Genomic DNA, 12405 nt, shown 5'->3' with positions numbered 1-12405 from the left:
CACCCCTTTTCCAAGTAAGGTAACATCAGTCAAACTTAAGCCTTGTCACCACCCTCCAGGTTTGATGTCCACAGGGGGGTGGAGCCAGGAGGTTGGCTCCACCCACCGAGGAGTTCACAGGCCTGAAGGCGGGAAAACAGTTAGTCTGTCACACACTAGTTCTAGTGCAAATGTAGAGCAGACAAGTTCACGGCAGTCCTGTGTCCAGGCTGCCCAGAGACTACCAGGTGGCTGGGTCGTAGCCCAGTCGCCACTGGCAAGGAGGCAGACGGTAGTGGCCGCCTGCAGGAGACCGGGAAGACGACCAGTGGAACTGTAAGGGACCGGGACAGGGTAGTGGCCCGCCGCAACCGAACCGGGGAGCCAAGTGGATACCGGAGCACCAGGCAGGGTACTCAGACCCCGAACTAGGCTATAAGCCACCACCATAGTCAAATCAACTGATTGCGGTCTGGACCTCAGGGGTTCATTCCCACCTAAGTCCTGATTGAAGGCAACAGCCCAACCATTCCAGATAAGTGCCACCGACAAGAGCAAGAGATCCAAAGGCCCAGTGTCTGCGGGCAAACGGGCTCCTACGACAGATACACGTCGGGGAGCGGACTACCGGTGTCTAGGCACAGGAGTCAAGATTCACACACAGAGGTGCAGGAGAAAGGCGGACACCACCAACCTAATCTGGGAAAAGCTGCAGCCGGCTGCGGGCCCCATTCATCACTCTGTTTGGTTTACGAGTGACTACAGTGTCTTGTGTCAGAGTGAGTACACCAGTGCCATCAGGCACCGCACCGCACCGCAACACTATACCCTGCACCCGGGCCCCGGCCCACCGGACTCTGGGACTAACATCCCCTACCCACGGAGGGTTCAACACCTAGCTGTGCCATTACACCGCTCCCGGGGGTCCCCACAGCTTCACCGCAGCGGTGGTGTCTACATTCACCAGAACCCGTGGGTGGCGTCACGAACTATCATTTCAAACCAAACACCCAAATCCCCGCCAACTCCCTTGCAGAGCGACGTGACCCCTGGGTCCGTGAGAGGCTCGAGCCACCACCCACCGTACGAGCACAGATCCGAGCGGCTCGGCGGTCGCAGCCGAACCCGCGGGGCGGTACACTGTCCGTGACTGCTATTAGCCGGCAGAGATCGGCAGAACAGGCAGGAAGTTAGCAACTACTTGCCTGTAAGTTCTTGGCCCCATGAATAAATGAATTAAAAAAAAAAAATACAAAAGACCAGGATAACCCCTTTAAATGCTGCTGCCACTATTGACAGTGGCATTCAAGGGGTTAAACTGCTTGGACTTAACGCATGTCATAGTTCAGGACCAAGTACTGATCATGACATACATGTACATTATATGTTGCTAAGGAGGATAAACTAAAGCTCCTGACATGAGTCATCTTATACCGACGTCTGGCACTAAATTACTCATTTTGAGCTTCCGTGGATTCACATTGTCTATTTGTGAGATCACTAGAAACACGACCAATCATCTCTCTCCTTTTAGATAAAAATGCTCAGTAATTTACAATGCACACTGTAAATAATATAAAATAGATCACTTGGACCTGATGAGGCTGGTGACCTTACATTGAAATCCATGTCAAAATGGCTTTATAATCCTTTATGAAAGTTTCTTTCAATCTCCACCCACCCAGCCTGATTGACAGCTCCTTAGTGTCCCCAATCCTGCCCAGATCTCACACGGCTCAGTAGAGGCAGCCGTCAGTGAGGATGGGAGGGAGGAGACTGAATACACTTGAACTCCTAAGTAAGTTCATTCGATAGGTGGACGCAGGATTAATATTCAGATTATATATCCATATTGACGTGGATTTTCAAAGAAAGTACACCAGCCTCATCAGAACTCAGAGCTTTTTAATAACGAATACAGTATGTGTGCACTAGGGACTGATTGGTGCAGTGGGACTTGGAGTGCATTTCTACTGGCTGACTATCGGGAATGATCATTCTTAAAAACGCCCGTTCCATATAATCATGCAGTATAAACAGGCTGCCAATCACCGGACGATCAAGCAAAACAAGACACTCATTCATCATGTAAAATGATTGTTAATTAAAATAAAAATTATATATATATATACACAGTCATATGAAAAAGTTTGGGCACCCCTATTAATGTTAACATTTTTTCTTTATAACAATTTGGGTTTTTGCCATTTCAGTTTCATATATCTAATAACTGATGGACTCAGTAATATTTCTGGATTGAAGTGAGGTTTATTGTACTAACAGAAAATGTGCAATCCGTATTTAATCAAAATTTGACCGGTGCAAAAGTATGGGCACCCTCATCAATTTCTTGATTTTAACACTCCTAACTACTTTTTACTGACTTACTAAAGCACTAAATTGGTTTTGTAACCTCATTGAGCTTTGAACTTCATAGGCAGGTGTATCCAATCATGAGAAAAGGTATTTAAGGTGGCCACTTGCAAGTTGTTCTCCTATTTGAATCTCCTATGAAGAGTGGCATCATGGGCTCCTCAAAACAACTCTCAAATGATCTGAAAACAAAGATTATTCAACATAGTTGTTCAGGGGAAGGTACAAAACGTTGTCTCAGAGATGTAAACTGTCAGTTTCCACTGTGAGGAATATAGTAAGGAAATGGAAGAACACAGGTACAGTTCTTGTTAAGCCCAGAAGTGGCAGGCCAAGAAAAATATCAGAAAGGAAGAGAAGAAGAATGGTGAGAACAGTCAAGGACAATCCACAGACCACCTCCAAAGACCTGCAGCATCATCTTGCTGCAGATGGTGTCAATGTGCATCGGTCAACAATACAGCGCACGTTGCACAAGGAGAAGCTGTATGGGAGAGTGATGCGAAAGAAGCTGTTTCTGCAAGCTGCGGGCTGCTATTTTTAGGCTTGGAAGAGCCAAATAACCATGGGCCTTCCTAGCCTGATAAAACTACCCCTCAGCTGTCTGATTTACCTTTGCTGGTTTTCAAAGATAGGGGGAACCACATGTCAATTTTATTTATTCCCTACCCACATTTGTTTGCAGGGCAATTTTCCTGCTCTTACTACCTCCATTTTGCAGATCCCTAGACTTAAAAACAATGGGGTTGGGGGGGGACTATTTATTTGGCTAATAGATAGCTATAAAATCTGTCTATCTATGAACATCTTTAACACATTAAAAAAAATCCAAAACATTAATTTCAGGGTCATGCGTTTTTTGTGGTACATGTCACATGTACTGGAGACACGTACACATTGACAACACATGAATGACCAAAACAGAATGTGCCACACATGCAGTTATAAATCGACGTGTGAAGGGGGCCTAAACGATAGACCACCCTTTAAACATCCAGTATTCTTGGTAATGGTAGAGTCACCCATCCATATAACTATTGTGATGGGATTGTAAGGCAACTCTTGGACAGGCAGGTGGCTCTCCAGATCCGAATGAAACTGTCACGCTCGGGTCGAGAGAGCCGCCGACCAGTCCAAGCATAGAATTATGATCCCTTTCTGATGTATAGGACTGTGTGACTCTTCTCTAAGGCTGTCATCTGACGTACCTGAGCACTGCACAAGTAAATTCTAAATTCTCTGTCAAATATTCCATTCTCATTACAAACAGCAGCCTGTATTCATCATATGACTTTTGGAAGTGTAGGTGATTGCTATTTAACAGTCACTATTACATCCAGGAGGTAGAGAGCGACCTGCACCAACAAGATGGGAACATTTTTGCAATATCAAGCTCAAACAGACTGATGTGAGAGTAACCGACTGATTGAGGATCCTGGATTATCCTTGATATACACTTTGCCGCACACTATTGGGTCACCGGACACATCTGGAACCAATAAAAAATATATCCAGCAACCGATCTTCTAAAAATCCAGATCCTTTATTTTCAAATTGTTAAAAACATAGGAATGGTAGTAAAAGAAAGCCAGATAGCCATAATGTCGAAAAAACAGAAGCGTTTCGGAAAGTTTAGTCCTTAATCCTTGCTTATCATTTGAAAGCAATGATTAAGGACTAAACTTTCCGAAACGTGTCTGTTTTTCGACATTATGGCTATCTGGCTTTCTTGTACTACCATTCCTATGTTTTTAACAATTTGAAAATAAAGGATCTGGATTTTTAGATCGGTTGCTGGATATATTTTTTTCTATTGGTTCCATTTATCTCTGTTCGGCATTGCAGTATCCGAGCAATAGATCTTCAAAGGGGCAAGGTGAGCTGAAAATTCCTTTTTTCCTACCGGAACCAAACACACCATATATCTAACCATACACTTTATGGATCTTAATCATCATTATGATCGCCGATAAACATTCAAAATGTAACAATAAAAGACTTTTCTTTATATCCTGAGGCTAAACCTCCATAAATACTGGAAAACAAGACAGTGTCATATTATTTTTGGCTCCAAAAGATGCACTAGGGCTTATTTTCAGGGGTTGTCTAAATGTTGGGTAAATGTAGTAAGATTTTGTTATCATTGACCCCGGTCTTGACAAAGCTCTGCGAGGCTGGTCTCTTTCAGGGCATGCTGAGAGTTGTAGTTTCCCAACAGCTGGAGGAATACAGGTTGGAAACCTTGTCAGAATACTATATATTTTCAAACACAAAAAACCCAAGACGTGGACCATACCTTTTTGCTTTACCATGAAGGAGCTGGAAGTAAGCATTCACCCTGGCGATGGCCAAAAGTCCCGAGCCCCGCGACATGCTCATTGCTCTAGTATTCCCAGACGACTGAGCACTTAGTCCCTTGTGACTATGATACATACAGAAATCTACAAGCTACATATTTGCACAAACACAACGCAGCGTCTCCCCTTGTTGAGCATTTCTCATACAGGGCTCAGTCACTGCGCAGGAGGAATTCAATGAAGAGGTTTTACCTGGAGTGGAACAGAAGTCCTTCCAAAATGCGTCTAATGCTCGGAAGCCGCATCCTCCAAAGCAAGGTGGGTCACAAGGAACGGTGAAGAAGTCAAGAGTTTGGGAGAATCCTATGAGCTGAATAAGATGAAAGACGTTTTGCAGTCCAGAAATAATCACCTTTGCACTAATTCAGGCAGGAGATCAAGTGCAGCCTATAAGGTGAGTAATATTTAACTTACTGTCACATTGCACAACAGTCTCTACAATGCCCGGGAAGGCTAAGCATGGCCATCCTAATCTACAGCATGGTCACCTACAGGCTACACTACAATGCCCGGGAAGGCTAAGCATGGCCATCCTAATCTACAGCATGGTCACCTACAGGCTACACTACAATGCCCAGGAAGGCTAAGCATGGCCATCCCAATCACCAGCACAATGTACGGGAAGGATAAGCATGGCCATCCCAATCACCAGCACAATGTACGGGAAGGATAAGCATGGCCATCCCAATCACCAGCACAATGTACGGGAAGGATAAGCATGGCCATCCCAATCACCAGCACAATGTACGGGAAGGATAAGCATGGCCATCCCAATCACCAGCACAATGTACGGGAAGGGTAAGCATGGCCATCCCAATCACCAGCACCATGAATGGGAAGGATAAGCATGGCCATCCCAATCACCAGCACAATGTACGGGAAGGGTAAGCATGGCCATCCCAATCACCAGCACCATGAATGCGAAGGCTAAGCATGGCCATCCCAATCACCAGCACAATGTATGGGAAGGGTAAGCATGGCCATCCCAATCACCAGCACAATGTATGGGAAGGGTAAGCATGGCCATCCCAATCTACAGCACAATGAATTGGACGGGTAAGCATCCTATGGTCGCCTACAGGCTACACTACAATGTAAGGGAAGGGTAAGCGTGGCCATCCCAATCTACACAATGAATGGGAAGGCTAAGCATGGCCATCCCAATCTACAGCACAATGAATGGGAAGACTAAGCATGGCCATCCCAATCACCAGCACAATCAATGGGAAGGATAAGCAATAAGCATCCTATGGTCGCCTACAGGCTAAAGTGTAAAGGAAGGGTAAAACGTTAGTCCTATAGAATACAGCCAGTTAGAATCCCAAAGCAATAGGAAAGGGAGAAGCAAAAAGTTTCTCATATTCTGCCATGCATCAATCATGCATTGCTATTGCCAAATCACTGTTTCCAAAGACGTACTTGTGTAATAAACTATTCTATACACAGGGTAAAGTAGAAAATGATGCAATGAATATGTCTTATAGTCAGAATTTGCCGGTGGTACTGTCTGACGTAACTATTGTACAATAAAAGTTAAATGTACATAAACTATGAGACGTTTATACATACTATTTCTTATTTTACACTGATTCCAAGTTGAATCCTGTATTATACTCCAGAGCTGCACTCACTATTCTGCTGGTGCAGTCACTGTGTACATACATTACATTACTTATCCTGTACTGATCCTGAGTTACCTCCTGTATTATACTCCAGAGCTGGACTCACTACTCTGCTTGTGCAGTCACTGTGTACCTTCATTACATTACTTATCCTGCACTGATCCTGAGTTACATCCTGTATTATACTCCAGAGCTGCACTCACTATTCTGCTGGTGCAGTCACTGTGTACATACATTACATTACTTATCCTGCACTGATCCTGAGTTATCTCCTGTATTATACTCCAAAGCTGCACTCACTATTCTGCTGGTGCAGTCACTGTGTACCTACATTACATTACTTATCCTGCACTGATCCTGAGTTACCTCCTGTATTATAGTCCAGAGCTGCACTCACTATTCTGCTGGTGTAGTCACTGTGCACATACATTACATGACTTATCCTGTACTGATCCTGAGTTACCTCCTGTATTATACTCCAGAGCTGCACTCACTATTCTGCTGGTGTAGTCACTGTGTACATACATTACATTACTTATCCTGTACTGATCCTGAGTTACATCCTGTATTTTACTCCAGAGCAGCACTCACTATTCTGCTGGTGCAGTCACTGTGTACATACATTACATTACTTATCCTGTACTAATCCTGAGTTACCTCCTGTATTATACTCCAGAGCTGCACTCACTATTCTGCTGGTGCAGTCACTGTGTACATACAGTTAGGTCCAGAAATATTTGGACAGTGACACAATTTTCGCGAGTTGGGCTCTGCATGCCACCACATTGGATTTGAAATGAAACCTCTACAACAGAATTCAAGTGCAGATTGTAACGTTTAATTTGAAGGTTTGAACAAAAATATCTGATAGAAATTGTAGGAATTGTACACATTTCTTTACAAACACTCCACATTTTAGGAGGTCAAAAGTAATTGGACAAATAAACCAAACCCAAACAAAATATTTTTTATTTTCAATATTTTGTTGCGAATCCTTTGGAGGCAATCACTGCCTTAAGTCTGGAACCCATGGACATCACCAAACGCTGGGTTTCCTCCTTCTTAATGCTTTGCCAGGCCTTTACAGCCGCAGCCTTCAGGTCTTGCTTGTTTGTGGGTCTTTCCGTCTTAAGTCTGGATTTGAGCAAGTGAAATGCATGCTCAATTGGGTTAAGATCTGGTGATTGACTTGGCCATTGCAGAATGTTCCACTTTTTTGCACTCATGAACTCCTGGGTAGCTTTGGCTGTATGCTTGGGGTTATTGTCCATCTGTACTATGAAGCGCCGTCCGATCAACTTTGCGGCATTTGGCTGAATCTGGGCTGAAAGTATATCCCGGTACACTTCAGAATTCATCCGGCTACTCTTGTCTGCTGTTATGTCATCAATAAACACAAGTGACCCAGTGCCATTGAAAGCCATGCATGCCCATGCCATCACGTTGCCTCCACCATGTTTTACAGAGGATGTGGTGTGCCTTGGATCATGTGCCGTTCCCTTTCTTCTCCAAACTTTTTTCTTCCCATCATTCTGGTACAGGTTGATCTTGGTCTCATCTGTCCATAGAATACTTTTCCAGAACTGAGCTGGCTTCATGAGGTGTTTTTCAGCAAATTTAACTCTGGCCTGTCTATTTTTGGAATTGATGAATGGTTTTCATCTAGATGTGAACCCTTTGTATTTACTTTCATGGAGTCTTCTCTTTACTGTTGACTTAGAGACAGATACACTTACTTCACTGAGAGTGTTCTGGACTTCAGTTGATGTTGTGAACGGGTTCTTCTTCACCAAAGAAAGTATGCGGCGATCATCCACCACTGTTGTCATCCGTGGACGCCCAGGCCTTTTTGAGTTCCCAAGCTCACCAGTCAATTCCTTTTTTCTCAGAATGTACCCGACTGTTGATTTTGCTACTCCAAGCATGTCTGCTATCTCTCTGATGGATTTTTTCTTTTTTTTCAGCCTCAGGATGTTCTGCTTCACCTCAATTGAGAGTTCCTTAGACCGCATGTTGTCTGGTCACAGCAACAGCTTCCAAATGCAAAACCACACACCTGTAATCAACCCCAGACCTTTTAACTACTTCATTGATTACAGGTTAACGAGGGAGACGCCTTCAGAGTTAATTGCAGCCCTTAGAGTCCCTTGTCCAATTACTTTTGGTCCCTTGAAAAAGAGGAGGCTATGCATTACAGAGCTATGATTCCTAAACCCTTTCTCCGATTTGGATGTGAAAATTCTCATATTGCAGCTGGGAGTGTGCACTTTCAGCCCATATTATATATATAATTGTATTTCTGAACATGTTTTTGTAAACAGCTAAACTAACAAAACTTGTGTCACTGTCCAAATATTTCTGGACCTAACTGTACATTACTTATCCTGTACTGATCCTGAGTTACATATTGTATTATACTCCAGAGCTGCACTCACTATTCTGCTGGTGCAGTCACTGTGTACATACATTACATTACTTATCCTGTACTGATCCTGAGTTACATACTGTATTATACTCCAGAGCTGCACTCACTATTCTGCTGGTGAAGTCACCATGTACATACGTTGAACTCAGGGGCGGATGTACCATTGTTGCAACCTGTGCAGCTGCTCAGGGACCCCAGAGGTAAAAGGGCCCTTTTCTACCTCCAAAGCAATTGGTATTGAGCATTTTGTTGAGTCATTGGAATGCAACTGGCCCTCTTCTGTCTGTGTCGCCACTGGTTGAACTGGTCCTAATTTACATCCTGTTTATATTTCAACAGCAGCATTGTCAATTCTGAAGATTATAGAGCAGGGGTTTCAAACATGCAGCCCACGGGACGCATGAGTCCCTGAAGCTGCTTCTTGTGGCTCCCAGACCCATGGGCCCCATGATGAGCAAAGCTAGTGCAGGGGCCGCAGCAGTCAACGCTTTATTTCAGATGACTAATTTGCAGGCGCTGCGCAGAGAGACAAGCTCTGTACAGAGTTATTCCAATAGCAGTCATCAGCCAATCAGAGGCCAGTAGCTAAAATGTATAATGTCATTTGCTGGCCTCTGATTGGCTGGTGCCTGCCAGTGGAATAGCTGTGCACAGAGCTTGACTCTGCACAGTGCATCTCAAACAAAGCACTGACTGGTAGCCCCTGCTCCAGCCGCGATCATCAAGGAAAGACAGGAAACAGGCTACCAAGGGAACAGAGGACAGGTGAGAAGGATTACTTCTATAGGATAGGGCATTGCTAGAAGAAAAGGACCAGGAAAGTGGACATTACTACAAGAAGAGCACCAACATGGGCACATTAGTAAAAGGGGAGAATGATGGGCATATTACTACAGGATGAGGACAAGGATGGACGCATTACTAAAGGATGGGCGCATTATACAGGATGGGGACCAGGATGGGCACATTACTACAGGATGGGGACCAGGATGGGCACATTACTACAGGATGGGGACAGGATGGGCACATTACTACAGAAGGGGACCAGGATGGGCACATTATACAGGATGGGGACCAGGATGGGCACATTACTACAGGATGGGGACCAGGATGGGCACATTACTACAGGAAGGGGACCAGGATGGGCACATTATACAGGATGGGCACATTATACAGGATGGGGACAAGGATGGGCACATTATACAGGATGGGCACATTATACAGGATGGGGACCAGGATGGGCACATTATACAGGTTGGGGACCAGGATGGGTACATTATACAGGATGGAGACCAGGATGGGCACATTACTATAGGATTGGGACAAGGATGGGGCACATGACAAAAGGATGGGGAACATTACTCAAAGATGAGGACCAGGATGGGTACATTACTACAAGATGTTGGAAAAAATTACTATATAGTGCTAACACACAAAAGAAAGTGCACGTTTGTTAGAACAAACAAGCGAAAAATGTTCAAGAACTGATCCAAAAAGTGCGTAGAAAAAAAAGAAAAATTTGGTATCACTAAAAATGTCAATTTGTCCTGAAAGAAATGCGGCCCCCACAGTAATTTTTTTTCTATGAGCGGCCCATATACCCAGCCGACTTTGAGACCCCTGTTCTAGAGCATAACTCTCCCATGGTTTCCTGCTTGTTCAGTGTTTGCACTTTTGATTTACATTCCCAGGAGTGTATTCTTCACCTCATACACTATACCACAATATTATTCAGTAAAACCTAACTACCCCAGCATTAGAGCTGCTTACCTGAACCTTTTTGACCGTTTGCAACTGGCAGCTTTGCAAAAAAAGGTTTGTGAGCATAATACAGGCTAGAACTCAGGATCAGTGCAAAACTTACTTTAGACTATAGACTTTATATTGCAAGACTAAAGTATACAGTATTCGTATTCAGTTCCTGAACACCTTAGATTGTTGTATCTATATGCCGGATAACATAAAATGTAGACTCTACTTGTGAAAAAGATCTAAGCCTCTTTCCTTGGGATATTGCATTGAGTTGTTCCTGTTATTTGTCCTGGTCATGTGTTCCTAACCCCCTTATTAATAAAGTGTGCCCCTCATTTGGCATAAAACCCTTATGTGGCTACAAAAACTCCTAGAATTCTTTTTCTCTACATATTTGTAAATAAAGTTTAGGAGTATAATAATTGACTATTCTACTATACAAAGAGATACAGTCTTAGAAATGACATTATCTAAAGCCAGCTTTACACCTTACAATTAGGTATGCGATCTCGTATGCGATGTGACACGCCCAGGTCGCATATGCGATCTAATGAGATTGCACGTAGGTCGTTCATTTGCTGTCACACGAGCGTTAGTAGTCTATGTTAAATTGATCAATTTTGTGTGCGATCCTTTAGATCATGTGTTCTGTGACGTATGCATTGGGCACCTTCTTTTTTTTTTTTATTTATTGACTTGCCAAGCGTGTGTAATGTGTAGGGATGTGTTTTTACTATGTCATCTGCCATTCAGCTCTGCTACATGGCCGCTAACAGCAGACACAGACAGCCATGTAGCAGCGGTGAATGGCAGATGACAGCAGACACAGACAGAGCCGCACTGTCAGAATGAACTCGGGTGAACCTCACCCGACTTCACGGTCATGCTGCGGCTCTGTCTGTGTCGCGTCCTGATTAGCGGTTACCAGTGAAGGACTCACCGGTGACCGCTAATCTCCTGAGTGACTGAATTGAGCAGCCCTCTCTCATACTCACCAAACCCCGATCCCCGGCGCTGCACGGCATTCACACTGCTCCGGCGGCTTTTACTGTTTTGAAAAAGCCGGCCGCCCATTAAACAATCTGGTATTCCCTGCTTACCCCGCCCACCGGCGCCTATGATTGGTTACAGTGAGACACGCCCCCACGCTGAGTGACAGGTGTCACACTGCACCCAATCACAGCAGCCGGTGGGCGTGTCTATACTGTGTATTGAAATAAATAATTAAATAATTAAAAAAAACGGCGTGCGGTTCCCCCCAATTTTAAAACTAGCCAGATAAAGCCATACGGCTGAAGGCTGGTATTCTCAGGATGGGGAGCTCCACGTTATGGGGAGCCCCCCAGCCTAACAATATCAGCCAACAGCCGCCCAGAATTGCCGCATACATTAGATGCGACAGTTCTGGGGCTGTACCCGGCTCTTCCCGATTTACCCTTGTGCGTTGGCAAATCGGGGTAATAAGGAGTTATTGGCAGCCCATAGCTGCCAATAAGTCCTAGATTAATCATGTCAGGCGTCTATGAGACACCCTCCATGATTAATCTGTAAGTGACAGTAAAAAAACACACACACCCGAAAAATCCTTTATTAGAAATAAAAAACACAAACACATTCCCTCATTACCAATTTATTAACCCCCGACAAACCCTCCATGTCCGGCGTACTCCACAGTCCTCCAGCGTCGCGTCCATCTCTGCTGCATGGAGGTGACAGGAGCAGCAGAAGACACCGCCGCTCCGGTCACTTCCACGCAGGTAATGAAGACAGCCGGCGATCAGCTGAGCTGTCACTGAGGTTACCCACTGTCACTGGATCCAGCGGTGGCCGCGGGTAACCTCAGTGACAGCTCAGCTGATCGCGCTACTCACCGCCGCTCCTATCACCTCCACGCAGG

General features: G+C 44.7%; 1 protein-coding gene across 6 annotated transcripts in view; it reads right to left on the bottom strand.

Moving 5' to 3' along the window:
* ACOT7 (acyl-CoA thioesterase 7) overlaps positions 1-12405 on the bottom strand; it is a 342748-nt gene that overhangs the window by 254112 nt on the left and 76231 nt on the right. For 3 of the 6 annotated variants that reach the window (XM_075328835.1, XM_075328838.1, XM_075328836.1), the window contains exon 2: positions 4902-5019. The exons of the other annotated variants lie outside the window; for them this stretch is intronic. In XM_075328835.1, coding sequence (XP_075184950.1) covers positions 4902-4954 — 53 coding nt within the window. In that variant the 5' untranslated portion in view covers positions 4955-5019. The remainder of the gene's footprint in view (positions 1-4901; positions 5020-12405) is intronic. 6 annotated transcript variants of the gene reach the window in all.

Source organism: Anomaloglossus baeobatrachus, chromosome 11 (genome assembly GCF_048569485.1).
Source record: "Anomaloglossus baeobatrachus isolate aAnoBae1 chromosome 11, aAnoBae1.hap1, whole genome shotgun sequence".
NCBI classification, from domain to species: Eukaryota; Metazoa; Chordata; class Amphibia; order Anura; family Aromobatidae; genus Anomaloglossus; species Anomaloglossus baeobatrachus.
The sequence above is the reverse complement of the archived record's forward strand: the minus strand, read 5'-3'. Positions and strand labels throughout refer to the sequence as shown.